At 39.7% G+C, this 24592-nt stretch overlaps 1 protein-coding gene across 2 annotated transcripts in view; it reads left to right on the top strand.

Moving 5' to 3' along the window:
- Positions 1–22626, top strand: part of CDIN1 (CDAN1 interacting nuclease 1) — a 181382-nt gene extending 158756 nt beyond the window's left edge. Inside the window, exon 12 of one of the 2 annotated variants that reach the window (XR_009460202.1) lies at positions 19811–19895. Coding sequence is in view for 1 of the 2 variants with exons in the window: in XM_006272326.4 (XP_006272388.1) it covers positions 19811–19946 (136 nt within the window). In the remaining variant the exon portion in view is untranslated. Of the gene's footprint in view, positions 1–19810 lie in introns of both variants that reach the window. The other variant, XM_006272326.4, reaches the window with a different exon arrangement.
- Positions 22627–24592: the final 1966 nt, after the last annotated feature.

The following is a 24592-nucleotide window of genomic DNA, read 5'->3' as shown; positions in this document are numbered from 1 at the left end:
TAAGCATCCAAATGTGTCTTGAAGGCATTCAATGTGGGTGCTTGAACCACCTCCTGTGGCAGTCTATTCCAAACCTTGGGTGCTCGGACAGTGAAGAAGTTCTTTCTTACGTCCAGCCTGAATCGGTAACAGTGAAGTTTGTGACCGTTCAATCTTGTCATCCCTTTGGGGGCTCTGGTGAACAGACGTTCCCCCGGATCCTGATGAGCACCCCTGATAAACTTATAGGTGGCCACCAGATCACCCCTGAGCCTGCGCTTTTCCAGGCTGAATAGCCCCAGGGCTCTCAGCCTGTCATCATAAGGTCTGTTTTCCTGACTTCTGATTGTGCATGTGGCTCTCCTCTGCACCCTCTCAAGCTTCTCCACATCCTTTTTGAATTGTGGAGCCCAAAACTGGACGCAGTACTCCAGCTGTGGCCTCACCAAGGCCGAGTACAGCGGGATTTGCTTGAGAAGCATCTATGGATGCAAGCCAGCATTTTGCTCGCTTTACTAGCCACAGCATCACACTGAAGGCTCATGTTCATCTTGTGGTCAATCATGACCCCCAAGTCCCTTTCATGTGTAGTGCTAACCAGCGTAGTGCTACCAAGTCTATAAGCATGCTGCAGGTTTTTCCTCCCAAGGTGGAGAACCTTGCATTTTTCGATGTTGAACACCATCAGGTTCTCATCCGCCCATTTCCTGAGTCTGTCCAGATCTGCCTGGATCACCCTCCTATCCTCAGGTGTGGATGCTTTACCCCAGAGTTTGGTGTCGTCAGCGAACTTGGCCAGTCCGCTTCTGACACCAATGTCCACATCATTGATGAAGATGTTAAATAGTATATGCCCTAGGACAGAGCCTTGTGGGACCCCACTGGTCACAGTGCACCAAGACGTTTGGCTCCCGTCGACCATCATCCTCTGGGTCCTACCGCGGCGCCAGTCCCCCAGCCAGTGGATCATGGTGTCATCAAGGCCGCAGTTAGCCAGTTTAGCCACGAGGTGATCATGGGATACCAAATCGAAGGCTTTTTGAAGTCGAGGTATACAACGTCAATCTCTTCCCCCTTGTCCAGGTGATAAGTCACCTGGTCATAAAAGGAAATGAGATTGGTCAAGCAAGACCTACCCGCAACAAACCCATGCTGGGTATCCCTCAGGATATTGCCTTCCTCTAGTCTGTTAAGGATGGCCTTCTTGATAATCTTTTCCAAGGCCTTCCCCAGGATATAGAGGTCAGGCTGATGGGCCTGTAGTTTGCCGGATCTACTTTCCTCCCTTACTTGAAGATAGGCACGACATTGGCCCTCTTCCAATCATCAGGCACTTCACCAGAGCACCAAGAGCTCTCAAAGATCCGTGCCAGGGGCTGAGCTATAATGCTCGCCAGCTCCCTGAGTACCCTTGGAGGTGTAACCCATCAGGGCCGGCTGACTTGAAGGTATCCAGCCTGTCAAGGTGTTCCTTCACAAGGTCAGCTTCGATGGAGGGCAAGGAATCTCCCTCACCTGGGCCTCCCTGACCCATAGTGGGCAGGGCCGTTCCATAGAACTGGTGAAAAACTGATGCAAAGTACCCATTTAGCAAGTTCACTTTTTCCTGGGCATCAGTTGTCAGTTGCCCCATCTGGTTTAGCAGAGGTCCAACGTTGCCCTTGCTTTTCCTCCGGCTCCTCACATATCAAAAAAAGGACTTTTTATTTTCCTTGATATTTGTAGCTAGCTGGAGTTCCATCACAGCCTTGGCTTTCCTGATTTGCTCTCTGCAAGTCTGGACCAGAGCAGAGTATTCCTCCTTGGTGGCAGTTCCAGTCCTCCATCCTTTGTAGGTCTTCCTTTTAAGACGCAGGAGGTCCGCCAGTTCCCTAGAGAGCCAAGGGGGCTGTTGTGCCCTTTTGCTGCCTTTCCTCTGAGATGGGATGGACTTTGCTTGTGCATCTAGGATTGCTACCTTGAGGAGCAACCACTTGTCCTGAACTCCCCTCTCCATTGGGTTGTGGCCTTTTAGGGCCTCTCTGACAAGCCTCCTTAGCTTGTCAAAGAGCTTTCCTGAAGTCAAGGACTTCTGTATTACTGACTGACTTGCCAGCTTTACGGCAGATGGTGAAGGTGATCAGTTCATGATCACTGTCACCCAGCTTCCCTTCAATCGTTAGGTTGCTGATTAGGTCATCCCCAATTGCCAGTACCAGGTCGAGCAGCACTTTACCTCTTGTCGGCCCATAGACTTCCTGCGTCAGATAAAGGTCGTCCACACATGAGAGAAAACTTTGCGACCGCTCGGATTTGGCCGAGCACTCCTCCCACGAGATGTCTGGGTAGTTAAAGTCTCCCATGACAACCATACACTGGGATCATGCCGCCTCAGCCAATTCCCTGGTCAAGGTCTTGACTCTGAGTAGGGGGTCTGTAGTAGACCTCCACCATAGTATCCCCTGTGCCGTGTTCCCCACAGATTTTAACCCAGAGGATCTCAAGTCATCCACTGTGGGTGCCAATATCTGCTTCCAGGGACGCATAGCTTTCCTTGACATAGAGAGCTATGCCCCTGCCCCTTTTGTCCACTCAATCCCTCCTGTACAGGGTATAGCCATCTATACCCATGATCCAGTCATGGGTGGAGTCCCACCAGGTCTCCGTTATCCCAATGACGTCATAGTTATTTGCATTTAGCAGGAGAACAAGTTCCTCCTGTTTATTCCCGAGGCTCCTGGCACTTGTGTATAGACACACAGGTGTCCCCTTAGGGGCCCTTGCCTTGCCTACATTTTGTTCCAGGGCTGGGGCTCGGGTGGGATCCCTTATGTGCCTTGGCCTGCTGTCTTTGCAAGGGCCACTCAGTGGGCCAGCAGTGGCAGTAGTCCCCCCATCCCCCGGCGAATTTAGTTTAAAGCCCGGTGGAGTAGGTCAGCCAGTCTAACTGAGAAGAGCCTCCTCCCCAACGGAGAGAGGTGGAGGCCATCTCTTCCCAACAGCTCGCTGCCTCTCTTGCCAAAGAACAGACTGTGGTCATGGAAGCCAAAGCCTTCCCGATGACACCAGCGCTGCAGTCTTTGGTTGACTATCTGGATCCTCCTCTCCCTCCTCAGCCCATAGCCTGAGACTGGGAGGATCAAAGAAAACACCACCTCTGCCCCCAGACCCTTTAGCCCTGCACCCAAATCCCTGTAGTGCCTCATGACCCGGCTAGGAGCACTCCAAGCCAAGCCGTGTCATTGGTGCCCACATGAATAAGGAGCATGGGATAGTGGTCTGTGGACTGGAGGAGCTTAAGGATCTTCTCCGCAATGTCTCGGATGCGGGCCCCGGGGAAGCAGTAAACTTCCCAGGCTAAGGGCTCGGGGCGGCAGATTACCCCCTCAGTCCCCCTCAGGATGGAGTCTCCCATGACAAACACTTTGCGTTTGGTCTTGGGGAGAGCGGGGACGGTAGCTGGGGCTCTGCTGGGGCTGCAAGAGGTTCATACCTGTTGCAAAGCTCCAGCGGGGCAGGGGCTTTGGTGCAGTGGGCCCTGGGGCCCTTGACCACCTTGGTCCAACCCCATGGCTGGACAGAAGGGGAGGTCCCCGGGTCTTCCCTTGTCCTGGAGGGAGACCGTGGTCTACCCTCCGCTTCCTGGGGGAGAAGGGCCTGGCAGTAGGAGTCTATCTCCTGCTCACAGTCCCTGATGGCACACAATCTCTGGACTATGGCTTGGAGCTCCTCCAGCTGGAGCACCAGAGACCCCAATAGGGAGCAAACTCCACAAGGGGAGGTGGCCATGCTCCCGGACCCCAAAGCCTGAAAAAGGGACAGGCAGCCCCCGCAGCCGAGAGCCAAAGGCTCTGTCTGCGTGAAGCCCAGAGCCGTGGGCTCCGTCTGGGTGGCGGTCTCTGAGGTGCCAGAGGGAGTCACCACAGACCCTGAGAGGACCCGAGGGGTGCGGCGCATGCCCATCCATGTCATGCCCCTGGTGGTCTGGCTACGGCTGGGACTGTCTATTCTGGGGGGCTCACAGGCAGGGCTTCAGGCCCTCCTGCTCACCCTCCTGCATGAACTCCCGTGCTAACTCTTGCGCCGAGTCCAGGAGCGCACCTGTGCGCGGCCTGTTCACGAGGCTCCGGTCACATGGCTCCCTGAGGGATATACATCCCATCAGAGCAGCACTTTGTTCCAGACTTGGAAAAAAATAATTTATTTTAATTCCTGGGTTTCAAGTACTACAGATAACTATATATGACTACTTCTAGTTGCTAGTCACAGTTGCTGTTTCCTTACTGTCGTCATATCGATGACAAGGTAGTAATTTATTTGGTATTGTTATTATTTACACAGTAACAGTCAGTTTAGATATACTCTCTGATTTTTTTAGTAAAAGTTGGCTTTCCTAACTACCATAACCTCCCAATTTCTATAGCACATAAACAGGATAAATACTCATTTATCCTTAAGTATCTTGGATCTTGTCCATCTAAATTTATAGTCATGGCACAGATGCCTGAGCACTGTAATTTGAGCTAAAACCAGCCAGCTTATTTTACCTACACTGATGACATGTTAATGTTTATGTTATCTCACAGTATATCACAAGATATCATGACATGTTTCAGTCTTTTCAGTTCATCCATCCAAAAAATCTGTCAAGTCACTCTGACGTAAGTGTATATAAATAAAAATTCACTGTGTGTAGTGGCACAAAGCTCTTTAAAGTCAATTTCCAAAATTTTGCACAGAACTAAATACTAGCAATGTTAATCAAGCAGAGCAAATAAGTATATTAAAGGGGAAACATTACTTAAGCAAATAAAAATTGTGCCACCTGGTTTGTAATGTCTCTTGTGCATTCCTACCTAAAGTTGAGAGAAGCAAAGGTTTTTGTGAGTGATATCTTTTTTTTTTTTTTTGTAAAGAATTAAAGTATGGTTCAAATTTGCCTATAAGTCCCCCAGATTATTCTAATTTTTATTTTTATTTTTGCCATTTCAACTGGAATTATAGTTCTCTTAATCACTTGGATCCATCATTTCTATAGTTGCTATTGTGAAAATAGGTAAAGTTGGCAAAGCTGTGTTTTCTTTTCACTGAACTTAAATAAAATTGTGTCTAATCTATTAAGAATGGTTTAAAAAACACATTTTGAAAATGATAATGTGAATGTAGTACTTACGCAATATATTAGATTGACACACCTGTAAATGGAAGTCGTGTTTATCCACAGAAGAAATGCAACGTGTAAGTGCTGTGCAAGTTTCTCCTTATCAATATAAATCTGTGTTTTTGACCTGAAGCAATCTATTTAGGTGTGAAATTTTTTTAATGCATTTTTTCCATAGCTGCTTATTCAGTTTTTCTGCTAAGGCTACCCTAATATTTTTTGTAACTTGGAGAATGGAGAATGTTAACTCATTTCATGTGATCACTGGTCAGGCCACTAAGCAGCAAGCTGATAACAATAATTTTCAGTCACTACTGACCTGGATGGAATTCATACCAGTAAGTTAATGATGAAATGCTTTGCATCCCATTACTGACCTCTGGATTGATGCAATTCTCCAGGAATGCTATTCTAATCTTAATTAGTATTACTGGATTCATGTAATATTTAACAGTCATATACCAGGCTGCTGGGGAGAGGCCTTTCTCTAAGCCATCCAGTGTAAGAAGTGTCCAACTCAGAGACCAAAATATAATATTGTTTATAAAAATAATTAAAAATTATGGAACTACTGGTAAAAACTGGTTTTAAATATTAAAGAAAGCTCTGATAAGGGACATTCAAGACCCCTGGTAAAGTCAAAGGTTGGTATGACAATGAGCAGAAAGATTATGGAAATGCAAGGAAATGGATATAGTTCAAATCACCAAAATATGGCTTGACCAGTTAATGTTAACAGGATAATGTGTTAATCACTTTTGAACATTGTTTATCTAAATGAATCACAGAAGGAAACTGTACAATAAGAGAACTAAAATAAAATTAACTTTACCATCGCCCCTAGAATCTTCTCAGAACCCCAGTCTCTACCATAACACCACTAAGCTTCTATGATTCTGATGCTGAAAGATGTCTTAACCAGGCTGAACAGAGAAAGGAAAACAGGTGACATAATCACCTATTGGCTTTGGGTAAATCGTTGGTTATCGACCATTCCACTCCATAACTTTTCTGAATTTACTGGCAGCCCAGTTAAAAAAATTAATGTTTTCTCCCATACAACATGCCCATTTTCCCCCAAAAATCATCGTCCCAAATTGAGGTGTGTGTATTAAGCAGGAAAGTTGTTTTCTTTGCTGGAAAAAGAGCATTCCTAGAGACAATGTGCATGCAATCCAGCTGCCAAGATGGCTGTCACTTGTCTGCTCAAGAAATTGGGACAGAGGGATTAAGTTTTGTGTTAACCATCTCTCAGCCATAGTTATTGGCTGAGTATTATAGTTTGTATTGGAAACAGTGAACGAGCTGTTGGTAGTATCTTGATGAAGCTTGTGGTATGGAAACAACATTTTATTTATAGGAACTTCTACAAATACTTAAAGCTACTGTCCTTTGCAAGGGTCTGAGGCCTAACTTTGTGTGACATAGAGTAAGTTCTCCTGGGAACCTAAAGTGTCCCGAAAGTGTGGCGTTACAAGAGACAGTCTGCTGCACCAGGAAATTTGTGACGACACACTTTCTGGACACTGTGTTCCCAGATTCTATGTCAGAGTCAGCCAAGACTCTGAAAAAAAAAATTTTTTCTACAAGAAAAAACTTATTCTGTCCTCCAGGTACCAGGTGTGTGTGTTATTTAAGGGTGTCATGTATATTAAAAAAAATAGTAACTTATTACTGGTAGTAGTAGAGTGATGTTGTAGAGCAATCATCCAGGAATTATGTGAGAGGCAAGGATTTCTTACAGCGATATTTTTAATTGGAGTAACTGCATAGTGGTAATAGTGTCAGACAAGCTTTCAAATGCAATATATTCTTCTTCAGGAATTCAGAAGTTTGTCTGACTCTATCCCTACAATGCATTTGGTCCAATAAAAGATAAAACTCTAAGAAAGTCTTGTTCCTTGTGTAATTAATTACTATGATGTATTTATAAATGTATTTATTACTATATAATAATTTTTTATTATACACAAGTAAAACAAACTGGATTCTATTATGTCAACTGTATATGTAGCCACAAAGGGAAAGCCCCTGCCCTAGCACATTGCAAGTGCAGAGGCAGAAGGTATCTCCTTCACCCTACCTGCTCTGGATTTGATGTGGTTCAGCTCACCCCAACATGCTTCCCCCTTTGCTGCTCTGTCCTGTTCATTCCTCTGTATCCCCTCCATAAGCTCCCTGCTTCCTCCCCCCTCCCTCCCTGATCTGTTCTGAGAGCTGCTTTTACAGCCTTTCCTTCAGCCATTTCTTACCCTCACCAGAGATTCCCATGGGCAACAGTGATCATCAGTGAGTTTCATGGAGCAGGCAGAAGGGACCTGTAGAGGGTTGCAAGGGTACCTACCAAGTTTGGGGAAAGCGGGCTCAGGGCACAAACCAGCAGGCACAGGGGACCTGGAAACTCTCTCTTCTAAGTCAGCACCTGGGATTTGTCACCGTCCATCACCCTCCTCCCTCCCCCTCCCCCCCGCCCGAGTCTACCTGGTTATGTCAGGCCAGGCTGTAACAGTGGACCACCTTCTTCTACAGCAGCTTCCCAGTCCAGCCATGTACATCATCTCCCAAAGCATTTCTACATGGCAGTAGCAGCAGCACAGCACCCTAAAAAGGGTTTTGTAGTAACCCAGGTGCTGCAACATCCAGCTTGAAAACTGCTGGTCCAAGTCCTGATCATCTGGAATGTGAGCTTGAGGTTCTTCATGTCATCCGTCTTCTTTATTTGTTCCTATTTTTCTTTTCTTGCCTTTTATCTAATAAGGATCTCACCAAGCTGCCCAATACAACTCCACTTTTTGCAACAGAGCTGCAAGTAGAGAGACTAGCTAAAAGCAGTATTTAAAATATCTTTCTGCTTCCTTTACTGGCTTCCAAGCTAAGTACAGATAATTAAAAAGCCTAAGGCTGAATCAATTCAGTCTTCTCAGGTTAGTCTAAGCTGCATAGATTGAACCAATAAACAAGTGAACAGACATTCACTTTTGTGTCTGGAAATGTAGCTGCATGCCTGTAGTAGCCCAGGCCAGAACCTGGGACAGAGAGCTAGCGCACAGCTTGGGCCAAGGCTAGCCTGCTCACCCTATGAAGGTGGGGTTTACAGGAGGTACAAAACATCCTGGGATGCTGCAGGACTGTCAGTTAACTTGAATCTGGAGAGAATATGGGACAGAAGTTCAATAAACCTGTTTAACCTAAATCAGTTAAGTCTGATACTACAGCTTAAATGGGTTTGGGCCATTTTGATAGCATTTTATGTATACTGAACTTCTGTTGTGTTACAGATTTGAACCAATTTCAGATTATTTATACCAATTTGTGTGGAATTTCTGTCCCTAGCCCCAATGTTCAAAGTCCCTGTCTTCCTCTTCTATGGTCTGGGCCCAGGATGCCCAAGAGGTTTCCTGGATGAGGATCATACTCAACATCTTTGCTTTTCACACACAAAAGGAAATCTCATTAGAACAAAAGACAGTTCTCTGGTGTATGTGCAGGACTGTGAAAGGAACTTGCACAAGATATAAGACACCCCTTAAACCTTACCACTTTTCATGGTGTTCAGAGTTTGGTGTGTTTCTTTGACCTTGCTTTCAATAACGTACTTTTAATGAAACAGAGAAGTAAGTAAATTAGTAAGTAAAACCTTCTCACGTTTTTGATTAAGCAAATCAACTATGATCAATGCTGGGTGACCATTGTTCAATAAAATGCTGGAATATACCAGGATATTAAGGTGATAAGTACAGTATGAAGAACTATAATAGAAAGGAACAGATAACCCGGTACTGTTAATAATTTGCTTGATCTCAGAGTAGTTAAGACTTGATGATGTATCTGCAGTTTGCAGCTGATCATTGCAAGCTAGAATAAAACATGTCACAGAAGTAACATTTTACATATTTCCAGTTTTTTAACCCCCAGTCCCCACTTTGTATGAGGGTTGTTTTTTGTTTTTGTTTTTTTTGGGGGGCGGGGGAGGGGTTGTTCTGTTTTTGCTTTAAAGATAACAGAGTTCAGATACGATGAAAAACTCAAGACCATGTCAGTTAACTTTTTCCTCTTTCTCCAAAAAGGGACAATTAATGCCATCTTAAAAGATTGTCAAGCAGGAATTTTCTTCTATAAAATATTCATTGAAATTAAAAGAAAAAGGGAAGAAGGGAAATTGTTAAAACAAAAACTTTACATGCTACTTTGTTGCAGTATTTAAATGCACTTAATCTTGTTTCTGTGCATTTAATCAAATGTTAAATAGATCTTTGATAGTGGTGGTTAATGTCATAGGAGTAAGCAAGCAATAACAACTCAAAGTCCTCAATCACAAATACTTTAATATTGTAACAATGAGCATGGGTTTTATTAACACTTATCTGTTATTGGGCTCAAGACACTGTTATCTGCATAACAACTCTGAGGTGTTCTATAATCTATTAGCATCAATGTGTATTATAAACATTAAAATTGATCAGTGTGTATTATAAACATTCTAAACATTAAAATTATGTAGAGTAGTTCACAAATTGTGTAATCTGTTAATATTTTGCATAATACAAGGATTTTGCTGCATAAAATGTGACCTCTCAATTAGGGAAGCAATAATCTTTAAAACATACCTGTGAATAAGGTAATACTCCATTTCACACACGGATAAATTGAGGCATGAATAAAGTGACATACACAACATCATGAAGCAGTCAAATGGCAAAATTACGCCAAGAAAGTAAAAGCCAAGAATACTGACTCTTCCACCACTTTTATTTACATTAGGAAGCATACTTACAGCAATATGTATCTACGGTGCTGCAAACTATTGGCTTAATTTTCACCTCCAGCATGGATTGTAACATGTCAATACCAAGCTTGACAAATCTGCTAACACCTTTAAATCTTCACAAGTGGTGGTAGTAGTTCCCTGAACCAAATCTCCCATATATAGCAGTGTACACGTCTATTTTGCCAGTTTGAAAATAATTCCTTACATTAACACTATGCTCACAAATGAGTACAGTATTTTGTAAGCAGAAGTATAGCGAAATAAAATAAATTGTGATTATTATTATAATATTATTTCTTACCTATACCACATAAGGATTTAAAAAAACCCAAATGGTATTATAACTTTATTAGAAGGGGAAGGTGATTGAGCTGTGTTACATTTAAATTGAAAAAGACTGAAAGCAAAGGGTTGCCACCCAAGAAATTACTATGTTTCCCCCATTGTGCACCTATTTCATCTAGTTAGGAATATAACAATTTTAGATGCTAGTCTGTTGATAATTTTGAAATGTTTTTTCATCAAAATCCATATAATATTTTTATTTGTCTTTTGAGACGAAGGTCAGTTTTGAAAATGGTACAACTATTGTTAACAATAGCACTTGCATATCTCATGAATTGTACTCGTTTTCAGAATAGCAGGTTGAAATTGATTCAATTTGAAATCTAAAGTGGAGGGGAAAGGAAGCAAGGATGTCCCAGTTGAGAATTATATGGGGTAGAGTATTGCATATCAAACAGAAGACAGGCTGAAAAGCCCTGTGGCATGAGGGGTGACATAATAATGAAGAGAGAATGCCAGGCACAATACACGTCTGCCAGCAGATTCCAAAGAAGGCAAGGATATCCAGCCCGGAAGGATATATTCACTTCCCTTCTGGATGGCCATGAGATGCCACAGTAGTGGACTGCTAACTTGGAGATCAGGTGGGAAAGAAAAACTCTGATAAAGATAAGTGACCTAAATTTCTAAGAGCAGAGAAAGCCAATGTGACTCATGCTTAAGCACAGCATTGTGCATAAAATATTTCGGCCTGCCAGTTATGCACAATAGTATGTTTGGCAATTGAACCACTAAGCAACATTGTGTGAAGATACTCAGCATGATTTGCTATCCAGTCTTGGACTACTCCTCAGATTTGGGAAGTTGCAAATACAACGAGCTGTGCTCCATTTGTTAATTCATCTGTTATATTATTTATTGTATATTTGTGTGTAAGGATTTTGAGAAATAGATGTGTACAATAATTCATACAAAATTGCCTTGGCATATCTTTGTGCTGATTCTGAATGTGGCATTCACAAAATTACCAAGCACCCAGATGACGCAATGCATTAATCTAGTGTAATTTTTGCTATTATAATTTGTTGATCAGTTCTTCAAATACGTTACTCTAGTTCACAAGAAAAAGATTTTTTTTATATATAAACGATGGTGTAAACAGGTTAAATATCTTGTTAATTTTTGGCACATCTTATTACTCTGGCAAGAACTGCTGCCAGATCAACAGCTGCATAAAACGAAAGGGTTTTTGCAAACCACAGGCACTCACAGATTATTCAGATATCATCTTGCACTGGCCTTAAAATGGCCTGTTAGTTCAAACCCTAAAAATAAACAGCTATTAATCACCTAATGGCAACATGAGTTGACCAGCACTTACGACTGCCTAGACCTCAGCCTAACCTTATTCAATAGGTTGTCTCATGTTTTCTGTCACTCTGGATAAGAGGCAGTTTGCAGCCAGGCATTCCTTTAGAAAAAGACAGTTACAAGCTTAACAAAATGTTTAAAATAACCTCAATAACTCCTCTCAGTGCTGAGCTGTAGCTTAAAACATGTAGCATCAAACAATAGCTGGCTTTGTCAGCAGCCTTTGCAGAACAGGCTAATAAGCTTCAAGGTTTTCCAGTAAAACTAAAGAATAAGTAAGAGCCTCCAAAAGCTTTGTTTTGTTGCGTGGGTGTTAATCAAAAAGTAGCCTTTTGGTGGGCCCTCATTCCTCACAAATAATGTTTACTTTGACAGTAATCAAAGAGAAAAACTGTGCACCTCAAATGGCAACGTAGCTTTTCACCACCATCTTTTCAAACTCTTGTACCTAGCAAACTCTTGTAGTGGCTGGCCTGGAGATCTAAGCTGTAGAGGTCAGATGACTGGCAACTAAATCACGCGTGGTAGGAAGAAGTAGATCTGCTGCACTGGAAAGATTGCTTTGTATGGCATATATTAATTTGTTGTGCAAATGTATGCTGAGGGCAGGCAGAGCCTTGGATGAACACTCTATAGCGTAAAGTTTTCTTAGACTGATATATGAATGACTGACTGACCAACAATACAGAACATGACATAGATACACCATACATTACATTTCTATTTTAAGAAGTTTTCATTTAGACCCGAAGCCAAGTTTCTAGGTGAAGCTCTAGGCTTTGCTCAGCCCTTCATTTGGGACATCCTGTTCACCTACAATCCTTCCTTTCTTTTCCTTCCTTTCCAGAGCCAATTAACTGTACAGGAGAGTAGAAATAGGTAGCATCCTCCAAAACAAATGCCATTATTAGTGTATCCTCCATTATAGCCAATGGAATGGCCACACCCATCATGCAGTACAATTTGACACAAGCATGATAAGGATTACAACTTTCACTAACACAGCTGGCCCCCTAATGCTTTTTTTCCCCTAGAAAATCTTCATTTAATTTCTCAGAAATGTATTTGTGTCATGTTACATTCTCATAGTCTAGGCCCCAGACCTGCAAGAGGCTTAAGATAGGCAGAAGGGGCTACCTGCACAGGTCACCTTTACCAGGTAAGGAGCCAGGTATCTTTGATGCTATTTCTATAAAGCATGTGTTTAACCCTGAAGTCACTGGAACTTGAATGCATTCTTTGCTGATTCAGGAGCTAACCAAGCAAACTTGAAAATAGTAGTGAGTATCTCAGAGAACTAACAACAAAACAATTTGCTTCTAAAAATTTGACTAACTTGAACACCACATTCAAAGTTTGTTCAGGAACCTCTTTTCTTAATATAAATTGTCCTTGCACCAGTATACCTTTTCTTTCTTATTTATGGAATCAGCCTTCCATTAAAAACCTTGATCCTTGTAAATCTGTGTAACCTAGATACTATTTAAACACTGTTTTTAAAAGTGAATTTCAATGAGAACTATATATAAAAGAAATCTGTTACTAAAGATTATAAAAATCCTTTGATTTGCCTGGAGAACTGTTCTCAGATTTGAATGAATCCCATAGGTGGATAATGTGTTTCGACAGTTTGTTTATTAAAAATGTATTATGCAGCCAAAAGTTAAATTGTGTTTATAATATTTTTAATGACAGTGACTTGCATAATATTGGTCTACTCTATTAATACATATTTAAGATTTGTGTGAGGCAAATATTAAAATGTTTTTAACATGGTTCTTGCTAGCCATATAAATATCACATGACCTATTTTTATTTTTCAACTGCCTAAAGCAATTAAATCGTCTTATAAGCTTGATGAAATGTGGCCAACAAAAATGCTTCATTTTGATTGATGCCTTCACAGCCTTATCACACAGATAAAAGCCTGCAAGAATAAACAAAAGCTCATTAAAATTTAATTGTATTCAACAGAGGCGTGACTACAGGGACAGGGATTGCTGCTGTTAGCTTCCATCCACCTTCTTTCTCCTGACAACCCAAATATTCCACATCACATCAGTGTCTGCTCAGTGGAAACTGCTATACCCTTTTCAGTTCAAGGAGAATACTCATTTCTAAATTACAAACCCCCTTCCCCTTGAAAAACAGGAGCTCACAAAAAAAAACATAAGTATCTGGTGAAATCAAAGATAGCATTTCTATTTACTTCAGTGGGAAGAGAATTCCATCCTAACTGCTATTGTAACATAACAGAATAAAGTAAATCTGGAGTTTTTACCTTCAGCAAGACAATCCTGAATGTATATATGAGTAAGACATAACATACTGCCAAATTGTTTGGATGAGGAGCTTGATATTTTACTCTCCAAAATCAATGGCAGGTTTGCCATTGACTTCAATACTGTTTGATCAGCTCTGAAATAACTTCCTGTTTTCCTAACTGCTCTCTTTTTATCAAGTTGCCATTATTTTAGTGCATATCAAATTAGTATGCTCCACTTTTTAAGCTGTGTTTACAAACCAACATAGAATATTTAAAGTATTTCAGACCTACGCTGCTTATTGCCTTATGAGGTTTCAACTAATCATAGATTTATAATGTGAACACATATACTCAATCACTTACTGTCTTTGCCTAGCATGAGAATTCAAATTATTTTTTTGTTTTATCTTTGGTTGATCCAGTGTCAGTAAAGCCAAAAGTATAAATCAGAAAAATAAAAGTTTGAGGTACCATTATTATAGTCTGCTTTGTAATAAGATAAGGAAATTAAGAAGAAGAAAAAGAAAGATGTAGACACATTTGTCAGTTTGTGCCAAGTTCAAAAGTATCCTCTTTTTATGTAAAGCTACTGTAATTTGGTGTTTAAAAAATTGTTTGTTTATACCCATGCATTCAGTCATAGCTATCATAATTTGGATGTTGTCAAACTAAACTTGGATTAGTACTTTTTGAAAAAGTCTTTACTAATCAAAGTAAATCAGTCCCTGAGCAGTGGAAATTAAATCTCTGATAAGATATGCAGAGCCATATCACCAACAGGTATATAAACTACTATTGCTTTAGGGAAGTTAGTGGACTGGTGCCAGTGTACATCAACTGAGAATCCAGGCTGCAGTTTTTGGCTTTCTAGTGCACACTGTCCCCATACCAGTTCCTTCCAGTTAGAAGTATGACAGTGTGAGAAATGTAAGCTTTAGACCTTATGGCACTGAAAAGATTATAGTAAAATCAATGCCCAATTCTCAGATATCTGGGAGTCTGTTATGCCTTTTGCTATGACCACTGTTCATGAGCTTTCAAATATTCAACTTGTATAACATCTAATAAGTTATTTCTTTTTTATATTTATCATTTTGTTAGAATCATCTGCAAAATGCTAAATCACTCAAAAATATCCCAAGGTATGACTCCAGTACTTTTAGAGTAGTATATTAAAATTTGCCTTGAAATGTGCATAGTTCTCACTTTCCTAAAGAAATATTCTATTGAGTCTGGATGATTGTCCTTTAATTTCCTTTCTTAGAAAAAGTTTCAGATACATCTTTCTGTTCTGCTTAAGTATCAGGCATCCACAATAATGCCTCTTAGCCACACAGAGAAGCCTCAGGTAGGGAACAAATCCAGTTTTGTAACTTCTTTGCATCATTGGGCTGGCACTGCAAAGCAGGGGGTCAAGATACTTTTGGAATATTCAGATAGGCTACAGCATTAGCATATCATCTCATCAATAAATATGACCTGAAGATAGACTTAAACCCTGATATTATGCGAATGCTTAGCTGTTCCAATCATACACATGCATAAATATACACACTAAATATAAACATACATATGTCCACATTTCACTATGAGAGTCTTTCCAAACAAAAAAACTTTACATACTGTCTTGGAATACATACAGCATAAAGGCTATCTATAACAAATAAGCTGACTAAATAAACAAGGTGAAGGTTTATTTAAAAGCAATTGCAAGATGGCTTGCATTTTTGCTCAGAATTGAGCTATGTGTTGAAAATACATTTTTCATAAAACCACATATAAGGCTTTTCAGTGGTGAAAGAATCAACTCCCAACAGCCACACGTCTAGGCACATTCTTAGATGGTAACATGGACCCCACACACATTCCAGAATGAGAGTGAGGTTACTACAGAGTAGCAAAGTAAAATGCGTGATATTCCTCCAGATCATTTTGTTAAATAAATAAGTCTCTTTTAAAAGTGGTTCAACTGAGGGACAAGTTAGACAGACTCATTCTGCTGGGTTTGTTTTTTTTAATGTGATTTCTTGCATTAAAATGAAAACTTTGCATCTAAAATTAGTAGTAAAAATGACAAGAGATTTCTAGGAAAGGAAAGAAACCATTTGGCCTGCTACTTGTTTTGAGTTGTCTAAATTTCTGCCGCCTGGGGTTTATTTTACTTTCTTTTAACTGAAATCTCTCCCTGTGCCCCCCAGGCACAAAATTCAGTGTCTCAGGGCTTAAGTGCCAAGCTGCAGTGATGTAACTAAAAATTGTTTTTTAAGATTGTTAAAAAGGAGCACAAAAGGCTGTGTGAATACTCTTAAATCAATATTGTACTGACTTGTTTATCTTAATTAGAAATAATTTTAAACAAAATCAACTAAACTTCCCGTTGAACTGAAAGAAGTATGTCTATGGGAATTCACACCAGTTTAACCACCTCTTTAAAATTTAAGTTAATTCTCTGTATGCAATCAAGGACTCACCTGCATTTATTACTCTTTTTAGGAACTCTTCCCTTGAGTTCCCTATTTACTCTTATCTTGATGGATTCAAAATGCTTATAACAAAATCTGCACCACAGTCAAAATTTTGCTGCTTTTGTTCCCTTTCTGCTTCCTGGAAGCTAGGCCATATTTATTTTTTAAAAAGAAAACAAAAAAAGCAAAAAATGAGATTCACCAAAAAAAAAGGTGCAACTGCAGTTTCATGTCGGGGCTTTGGTTCCTTTACATTAAAAAAAAAAACCAACCTCCCCCCTTCCCCTCCCCCAAAACAATACTTTAAACTCCGTGTGCCCCTGTGCCGAGCCCAGAGCCTGCCCAAAAGAGGCATTATGTTAGTTTGACCCAGCTCACCCAGCATCTGTATAATTCAGGCGCTTCAGCAGGGTGTTTTTGGCACCTTTATCTAATAGCTGATTGAATCCCCTTTAGATAAAAGTGTCAAAAAGCCCTGCTGAAGTGCCTGATCGATACATACGTTGAGTGAGCCAGGTCAAACTAATGTGCTACCTCCTTTGGTAAAGTGTGAATTTTTTTTGTTTGTTTTTTTCCACATCTGTCAGCAGCCTTGGTTTCTCAAGACATGCACTAATGTGAAACAAACCAAAAGAGAAAGGGCACACAAGTCTGTTAACCAAAACTGTGGAGGCTTGCACAAGCATGCCGGGCATTAGCAAAATCTACTTCTGTACGTAGCTGTGGAAGTCTGAAATCCTCTCAGTTCCCCTGAGCTGAATGTTCTCTACAGAGCAATCTTTCCTGCAGCCCAGAGATCTGTAGTACCTGAAATATTCCTAGTGGGATCTTCTGTAATAATAATGAAACCGTATTTTGCTTCCTAATCCAAAAATTTCTCTTGGAACTGTTAGGTTGGTCCTATTTTGCATAGCTTACAAAGCAAGTACTCTATCATTTGAGCTAATTTTCCTGTGTAAACCAAAGTTGTCAGCACTGGTCCTCAGAGGAAGGTTAGTCACCAATTTGTTAAACATTATTATTAATCTATAAATAAGTTTTTAACTTTAGTCTATAATTTACAGTGTTGAGTTTTATTCTCCATGGTGTCACATGTGTGACTTTGGAAAGTGCTTTGGAGGGAGTCAAATTAAAAAGGGTGGATCTTACTCCTAGCTTGCACCTCCCTACCCCATCCCCCTGCACAAAAAAGGTTAAATGTCTTTTCAAATTAAGGCAGCAGTAATTAACCACTGGCATTGTTTGTGATTTGCCAACTCTGCACATTAATGAGAGAGAAATTAGCGCTTAGCAGCAGGAGCTCTTGATAGTCAGTGGTAAATGCTTAATGTGCCAACAAGTTAATTTTGGTTTTAAGTACTCCACTTAAGTCTTTGGGTTTTTTTAAACATATTCTGCAAATTATCTCTGATAATACATATTCTGTCTCTGCTACAAAGTCACATTACAACATATTACACTAATACTGTGGAAAAAGATGTACCATGACTAGTTTTGTTGATTAATAAAGGGTCTAAAAAGATTTAAAGGAACAGTTTCACTGGCAAAGAGAGGCTCTGATCGTGCAGCTCACGCTAGCAAGGTGAACCCTCTTTAAACTATGGCTTTACAGCAGAAGAGTCACTTCTGAACCTGTTGCAAGTTGTGGACAATATTGTTGAAAAATAATTACACTGACAGCTCAACAGAAATCAGTTAAACAGTTTCTTTGAGTCGCCTCAGAAACATCTGTTTGAATTAAACGTCATAATTTTCACATAGTAGCAGTTTAAGCATAGAGGCAAGTTCCTTTTACCTTTTAGGGTTTTCAAATTGCCACAGAATGCAAACTGAGTCCTTCAGCAACAGAGAAGAGAAAACATGCTAACAACCAACAAGCATCCCATCTGACTTGCATAAAATAGTTAAAAATACAAAATGTATTCTCTGTAGCGTGGGTTTATTTTAATTTTTTTTAGACAGAACTTACATGTTCCTTTGAAGTAACTGGTTTGAACAATTAATTACATTGTAAATACATTATGTTGAGATTGTCTTTCTACCTCATGGTGGAGGGAATATGTAGTTGAAAAATTGCAGCACTTTCTAAAGTGATGGGTTAAATATGCATACTTCCTTTGCCCCTAAAATGCGGCTCTCTCTGGAGTGGAGGGTAGTGACCATGAAACAGTGTGTAGAAACACTATGCAACAGTTCTGGACAGTAGAATACCATGCCTAATTGAAACTGCAGGGGGAATCCACAGGCTTTCTTCTTCTTTGATGTCTGTTCCATTACAAGAACACATCAAATAGAGATTTCTATAATTCAGTGTTGGAAAGAAACCACCCTAATGAAGCTAGTCTGGCACTGCCACAGTTTAGAGTGCTTCCATTGTCTGCTAAGTGGACTTTTAAGTTATTGTGCATCCCCTGACACACTTTTATTATAATTAAACATGAACAAAAATTGGCTACCATACTGGTGTGAGTACTGAGCACAGCTCTGTGTATAAACCATTATATGACATTCTATTGAACTTTTTCTTGTACATACAGTATCTAACAGCTCATCCTGCACTGTTGTTTTTGGCAAGTTGACTATAGCATATAATAAATCACAGAAAGAAAAAGCTTTTTGGCCTAACGTTGTACAGACTGCTGTAATGTTAGACTAAGAAAGCGGTTCTGTTTTTAGACATCCTTTTACTAACCCAACATTCATAATTTATGATTTCACTGTAAAATTCCTGCAACACTACACCAAAAGTAGTGCTGCCCTTTAATTAAGTGCTCTCAGTAGGAAAAACGTGAAACTGATGTGCAAAACATATCGCTGTACACGGTGATTGATAGTGATTACTTCTTTATGAACCCAGCCTGAAGGTCTGAACTTCCTGATGGGTAAAATAGTCCATGGGGCTACTTCCTGAGATTGCCTAGTGGGGATCAGTCAGTGTTAGTAATATCTGAGGAATTCCTCAAGCACATATTAGACATTGCAGTAGAAACTTTTTTATGAACTGTGCCTTGTGCTAATAATTACTTGCATAATCACTCACTGTAGATTGTATTTTAAGGACTTGTTGATCTTGATTGTACTGAAATCCACATCCTCTGCAACTTTATGTAAACCCATGTATTTTTAATATCTAAATGTCAAAATGTAAAATAAATGGAGAGTAAGAGATGAGAAACTTCTGTATGTATCACACAGTTACTAAATGTTATTACAAAGGCATGTAGGGGTCTGTTCTTACGACTAATGAGTTATATGTACAAAGTAATAGGACGATAAACTTTTTGCATAAGCTAAAACAATGCTAATTTTTTGACAGCCTAAGGAGCTTTTTTATTCATGGAATTGGATATTATTGAAATGTGTGAAATTAATTGTGTGAAACCTGGAAAATTAAATGTAGTTAAAATATTCTGTCCAATTTTGGAATGAAATTAACACGTGAATTACTTGTTTGTTCGGAAATATAGTTTTTGTTTTGTTTTTTCATCTTGTATGGGCATGATTCTTACGTTATAGTCTCCTTTTTTGTTTTATAGATTTGGTCCTGGATTAGTCATCTATTGGTATGGTTTTATTGAAGAGCTAGACTGTCATCGGGAACGCGGTATCCTGCTAAAAGACTGTTTTCCTACTGACATTGTAACACTGCGACACAGCATGGCTCAACACTGATGCTGGAAGAGAAGTTGGGAAGAAGAGGTGAATCCGGAAGCAATTTTACTTTCCTGCAGTGTAAACTACTGGCAACATTCTGCCCTGAACTTCAGCTGAACTCTTGCTGCCCCTGATCAGACTACTACCTCTTTAGACAAACATATCAAGAGTTTCTGCTTTGCTTCAGACCTCTGTTGTTGTGAGCAGCCAGAAACTACAGACACAACCCACTCATTATCAGCTTTCTGTCTCTGTTGAACATTTAGTTTACAGATAGTCATAATCTTTTTTTTCCTTCCGGATGGCTTCTCCTAGGGTTCTTAACAAAAGGAAAAATGTGGAGGCTGAAAGGTGCGACTTACTGTTCTCCTCTCTGTGTTATGAAGTCACCTTAGAAAAAGCCCTTCTATTATTTCATTCGCAACCTTATTTCAAGTGTTAAAGATCCAGCTCAAAGATGCACATAAGCCACAAAATCTGGTTATGGCTGTAACTCCATATTTTACACAAATATTGTACCCGTTTAGTGCAGTTTATATACTCAGGGAGAACATCTCTATCGTCTTGTTTAAATTCTGAATTTCCTGGCTTCTGTGCCATCAAGCCAGACTGTTATCACTATTTTAGTATAATGGTTGGTGTATGAACTACCTTAGTTTGTAAGGTTGCTTTAATTTAAAAAAAAAAAAAAATCTGAACTTAATTTTTTTTAATGTTTTTTACAACCCCCCCCCCCCCCCACACACACACACACACACACACATACACACACAAATCTGTCTTGTGTTTCCCTATTTGGGAAATTCTGTGGCAGTAGCTTGTAAATGTGACTCTTTATGCCTTAAAAAATTTGAGGGAACACATTGTCTTTTTTCAGCTTTTAACTTTTTTCTAGAGAACTATAGGTAAGGATCTTTTCCTTAATTGATGGTAGACAGATAATTTGTCTGGAGCTTTTTCAGCAATATGATATGCAGTTTCCTGGCATGTGCAAGTCTAAATCCAAAAGAACCATGTTCAGGAATTTTCCACTGAAGTGACCTGTTCAGAGAATAGTTTAGAGTTCAAGAAGGGGAACCAAAATGATAAACAGTGTTTCCTACTGGACCAGTTCCTGGGTTGAGGAACTCATCTAAATGAACACCCATCTCCTGAATGCTATTATTTCAGCGTCTTTCCTTCCTTCTGGGATTGCCAAGGTTGGAGGTGGTGGCCTACTCCCACTTTCTTTGAAATTGCGAAGACTCCTTTCTCAACTCTTCTCACAGAGGAAGCTAGTGTTCAATTCCAATTTGGCTCTCCCACCTACAAGTTTGTCAGGCACTGCATCCTTTAGGGCCTATGGCCTCTTAAAAATTTGTTTCTAGTCATCCAATGATGAACAAAATCTTTTAGAAAGCTGGGAGAGGGAGCATGTGTGCTTGCTGTTTCTGCATTAGTCAGCCCCAGAATCAAACAGAACTGTAGGCTCTATGTTGAGAAGCTTGTCTTCAGCAGTGGTAGCATTCAGAAACTGATAGAGAAGCTGTTTTGCATCCAAGAGATTTTGAAATTGTGTACAGAATTTTAAGCTACAATAAGATGGGCACACAATAAGTATTAAACCAGCATGAATCCCCCACATCCAGTTTTGACATCTGTAACTTTGGAACAATTCTACAACCTTAAATTTCAAATCTCAATTTTACTCTCAACTTTCTGCCATGATTCAGCCTTAAGCTCATTTATAATGCTACATGCTATAATTTATAATGCTATAATGCTAATATGAAATATCTTCATTGTTTTATTCCTAGGAAATATCTTTAATATGTTTTGTTATGGAGACATACTTGCAGTGTACCTTGAGTTAGCTGTGCGACAAAGATTGTTTTATTATCTTTGTATGTGTTAATTAGAAAGAAAAAAGATCCCTTTATTCAAACACCTGTAACTCATTTATGTTAAACTATTTAAAGTATTGCACTTGTTTTATTTTTACCTGACAGGCTTTATGGATCTTCACATAAAGATACGCAAAAACAGTCTGTAGAGTGTACCTTTCTGATGCTGCACAGAAGCAGCATTTAGGGTGTTACTGCCCCTGGGACTTATAATTCTGGTTTAGGTTAGTGGCATGTGTAAAACCAAGAACAGAATAAAGAAGTAGTAATAATAGAACATTTTCCAGTAAGAAACTCTAAATTAATGATGGTCTAAGTGAAATAGGTTTAAGGGCAAAACTGAATTTGGTTTAGCTAATGCATATGCTTTCTGTTGTATGAAATCATTTAAATCAGTCTTTATATGAGAAACAAGCATGGCTTTTCTTTTTCAATAAATTAAATTTATCTGCACAGATGTTGAAAATTCTGCTCAACCCCCATCAAAGCTTTGGTTTATTTGTCTTTACGTTAAATAAATTTATGTGGAGGGTGCACAAATAAATAAGGTTATGCTTGTATTTGTTTGTTTATTCTTGTACCCCATGCTGTGATATAACAGGTTGGAAGGTAATGTTGGTGTCCTTAATCAAAGCATGGTCCTTGTCTTTATGTATAGCCTCTTTTAAAATCTTTGTATTGAAATGAGGATGAAACATGCCATAAAAATGTATGTACTATACTAATTTTAGTTCCTTGTACTTCTTGAACAAGCCTTGCCATCACAAAAATTATCATACATCATGTCACTATTAAATGCTTTTTTAAAATTAAAACTGCGTTATTATTCCTAGTCTTATCTTGCATTTCTGTTTTCTCAGTTAATCAAATGTAAACATCAATTCCAAGAATAAAAGGGAGAGACTGCTGCATTTTTTTATTTTTTTTACAATGCTGTAGTCATTAGAATCTTAACATTACAGCCAAATCCAGTTTTATGGAGTATTCTGCAGAGTGCGCTAATGAATTATGCCAAGCCAGAAAACAGAAGTGTGCATAAAACTGAATGATGTTCTCACTGGCATATATAGACTTGCCAAGCATCTGCTCTTACAAACACTGTAATAAGACCTGTTCCAAGGCTTAAGAATTGCTACAATTGTGTGCAGTGAGTTCAATGTGCAAGTAGAACTTGGTGAACCAGGAGGACTAGCACATAACCATGCAGGTCATCTTGAAAATACCACAATCTCAGTTAAGTAGTACAAAATGTTTACCTTTATGTGCTTAGAATTAAAGAAAGAGAACTTCAACAATGCTCTTTCAGAAAAAAAAAAGCTGGGAGAAAATAGCAAAAACCTAATGAACTAGAAAAGTGAATGGGAGGTAGCATAAATTCTACTTAGCCTTTTGATACCTCATCACTAGTGCTTCACATCTACACCCAGTGTATTCATACTGTTTGTTCCCTGTGTTGTTGTCTCATCTCTGCTAGTTCTTAGCTTTTCTTACCTTGCCTTCTATGTACATCTCTTCTTGTAACTGATTTTAATAAAATTTCATCTTTCTTTCTATAGCATTTTGTTTTTATTTTCCATATTGTTTATCCAATTCTCATTTATAGCTTAGTATCCTCTCATGAGCCTTCTTACCATTTTAAAACCTCTCCTTACTGTCTATTTTTGCCTCTACAAATGGTTCCTGCTGAAAGCTGTGGGTCCAAGATGTGCCAGTTCTTTCCTATTCCATGTCCATTTAAAATAACCTACACTATAATACAGCAATTCCTTTTCACAATTCCAGTGTAATGAACAACTTAGGATATCAGGGAGGAATGTCCCTAAATCTCTACAAATAGTACTAATACAAGTATTACACTGCAGTTCAGGTACAGAATGATGACATTTTTACCACTTTCTGAAATGGTAAAAATGAGCCACTTCCAACTGCTATTAATGAAATCAGTAGAACTGTGGTCTAAGCCAGTATAACAAACCCCTTTCTTATCTAGTGACCAGTAATTGTATAGAAGGAAGATTTCATTTTAAATACAACTTGTGAAGCGACAAACCATGTACAGCCAATACTAAGACTTCTAAGTCTTAATAAGCTCTGGCATATTAAAGCTATTATTCTGCAGGTCTTATTAAGCTGCAGTAGAATTAATACAAGTAGATTCATTAAATCAAGAGACTGGGTTCTCTTCTGTGCCAAGATCTACCTGGCTCAGGAGAGATGAGCATCAGTTCTGAAATAGTTAAGGAGCTCCTGGAGGAGCTGGATGGGTACAAGTCAGCAGACCCAGATGACCTCCATCCATGGCTGCTGAAAGAATTGGCCAGTGTCATAGCTGAGTCGCTGGCACAGCTGTTTGAGCACTCATGGTACTCTGGCCAGGTCCCTGAGGACTGGAGAAGGGCCAATGTGGTGGCCATTTTCAAGAAAGGGAGAAGGGATGAGCCTGGTAACTTCAGACCAGTCAGTCTTACCTCTATTCCTGGGAAAATGCTAGAGAAAATAATCAAAGAATACATTTGTGCAGGCCCAGCAGGGGAAACGATGCTGAGGGGAAACCAGCACGGGTTTGTTACAGGTAGATCCTGCCTGACAAACCTTGTAGCCTTCTATGACCAGGTCACACACTGCCTGGACGCGGGAGCCGAGGTTGATGTCATCTTCCTGGACTTTAGGAAGGCCTTCGACAGTTTCGCACCCTATCCTCATTGGGAAGCTAGCAGACTGTGGAGTGGATGCCTACACGGTCAGGTGGGTGGCCAACTGGCTTTGGGACCGCACCCAGAG

Source organism: Alligator mississippiensis, chromosome 2, assembly GCF_030867095.1.
Source record: "Alligator mississippiensis isolate rAllMis1 chromosome 2, rAllMis1, whole genome shotgun sequence".
Lineage (NCBI taxonomy): Eukaryota > Metazoa > Chordata > Crocodylia > Alligatoridae > Alligator > Alligator mississippiensis.
Note: the sequence above shows the minus strand (reverse complement) of the source record. Positions and strands in the feature narration are given on the sequence as shown.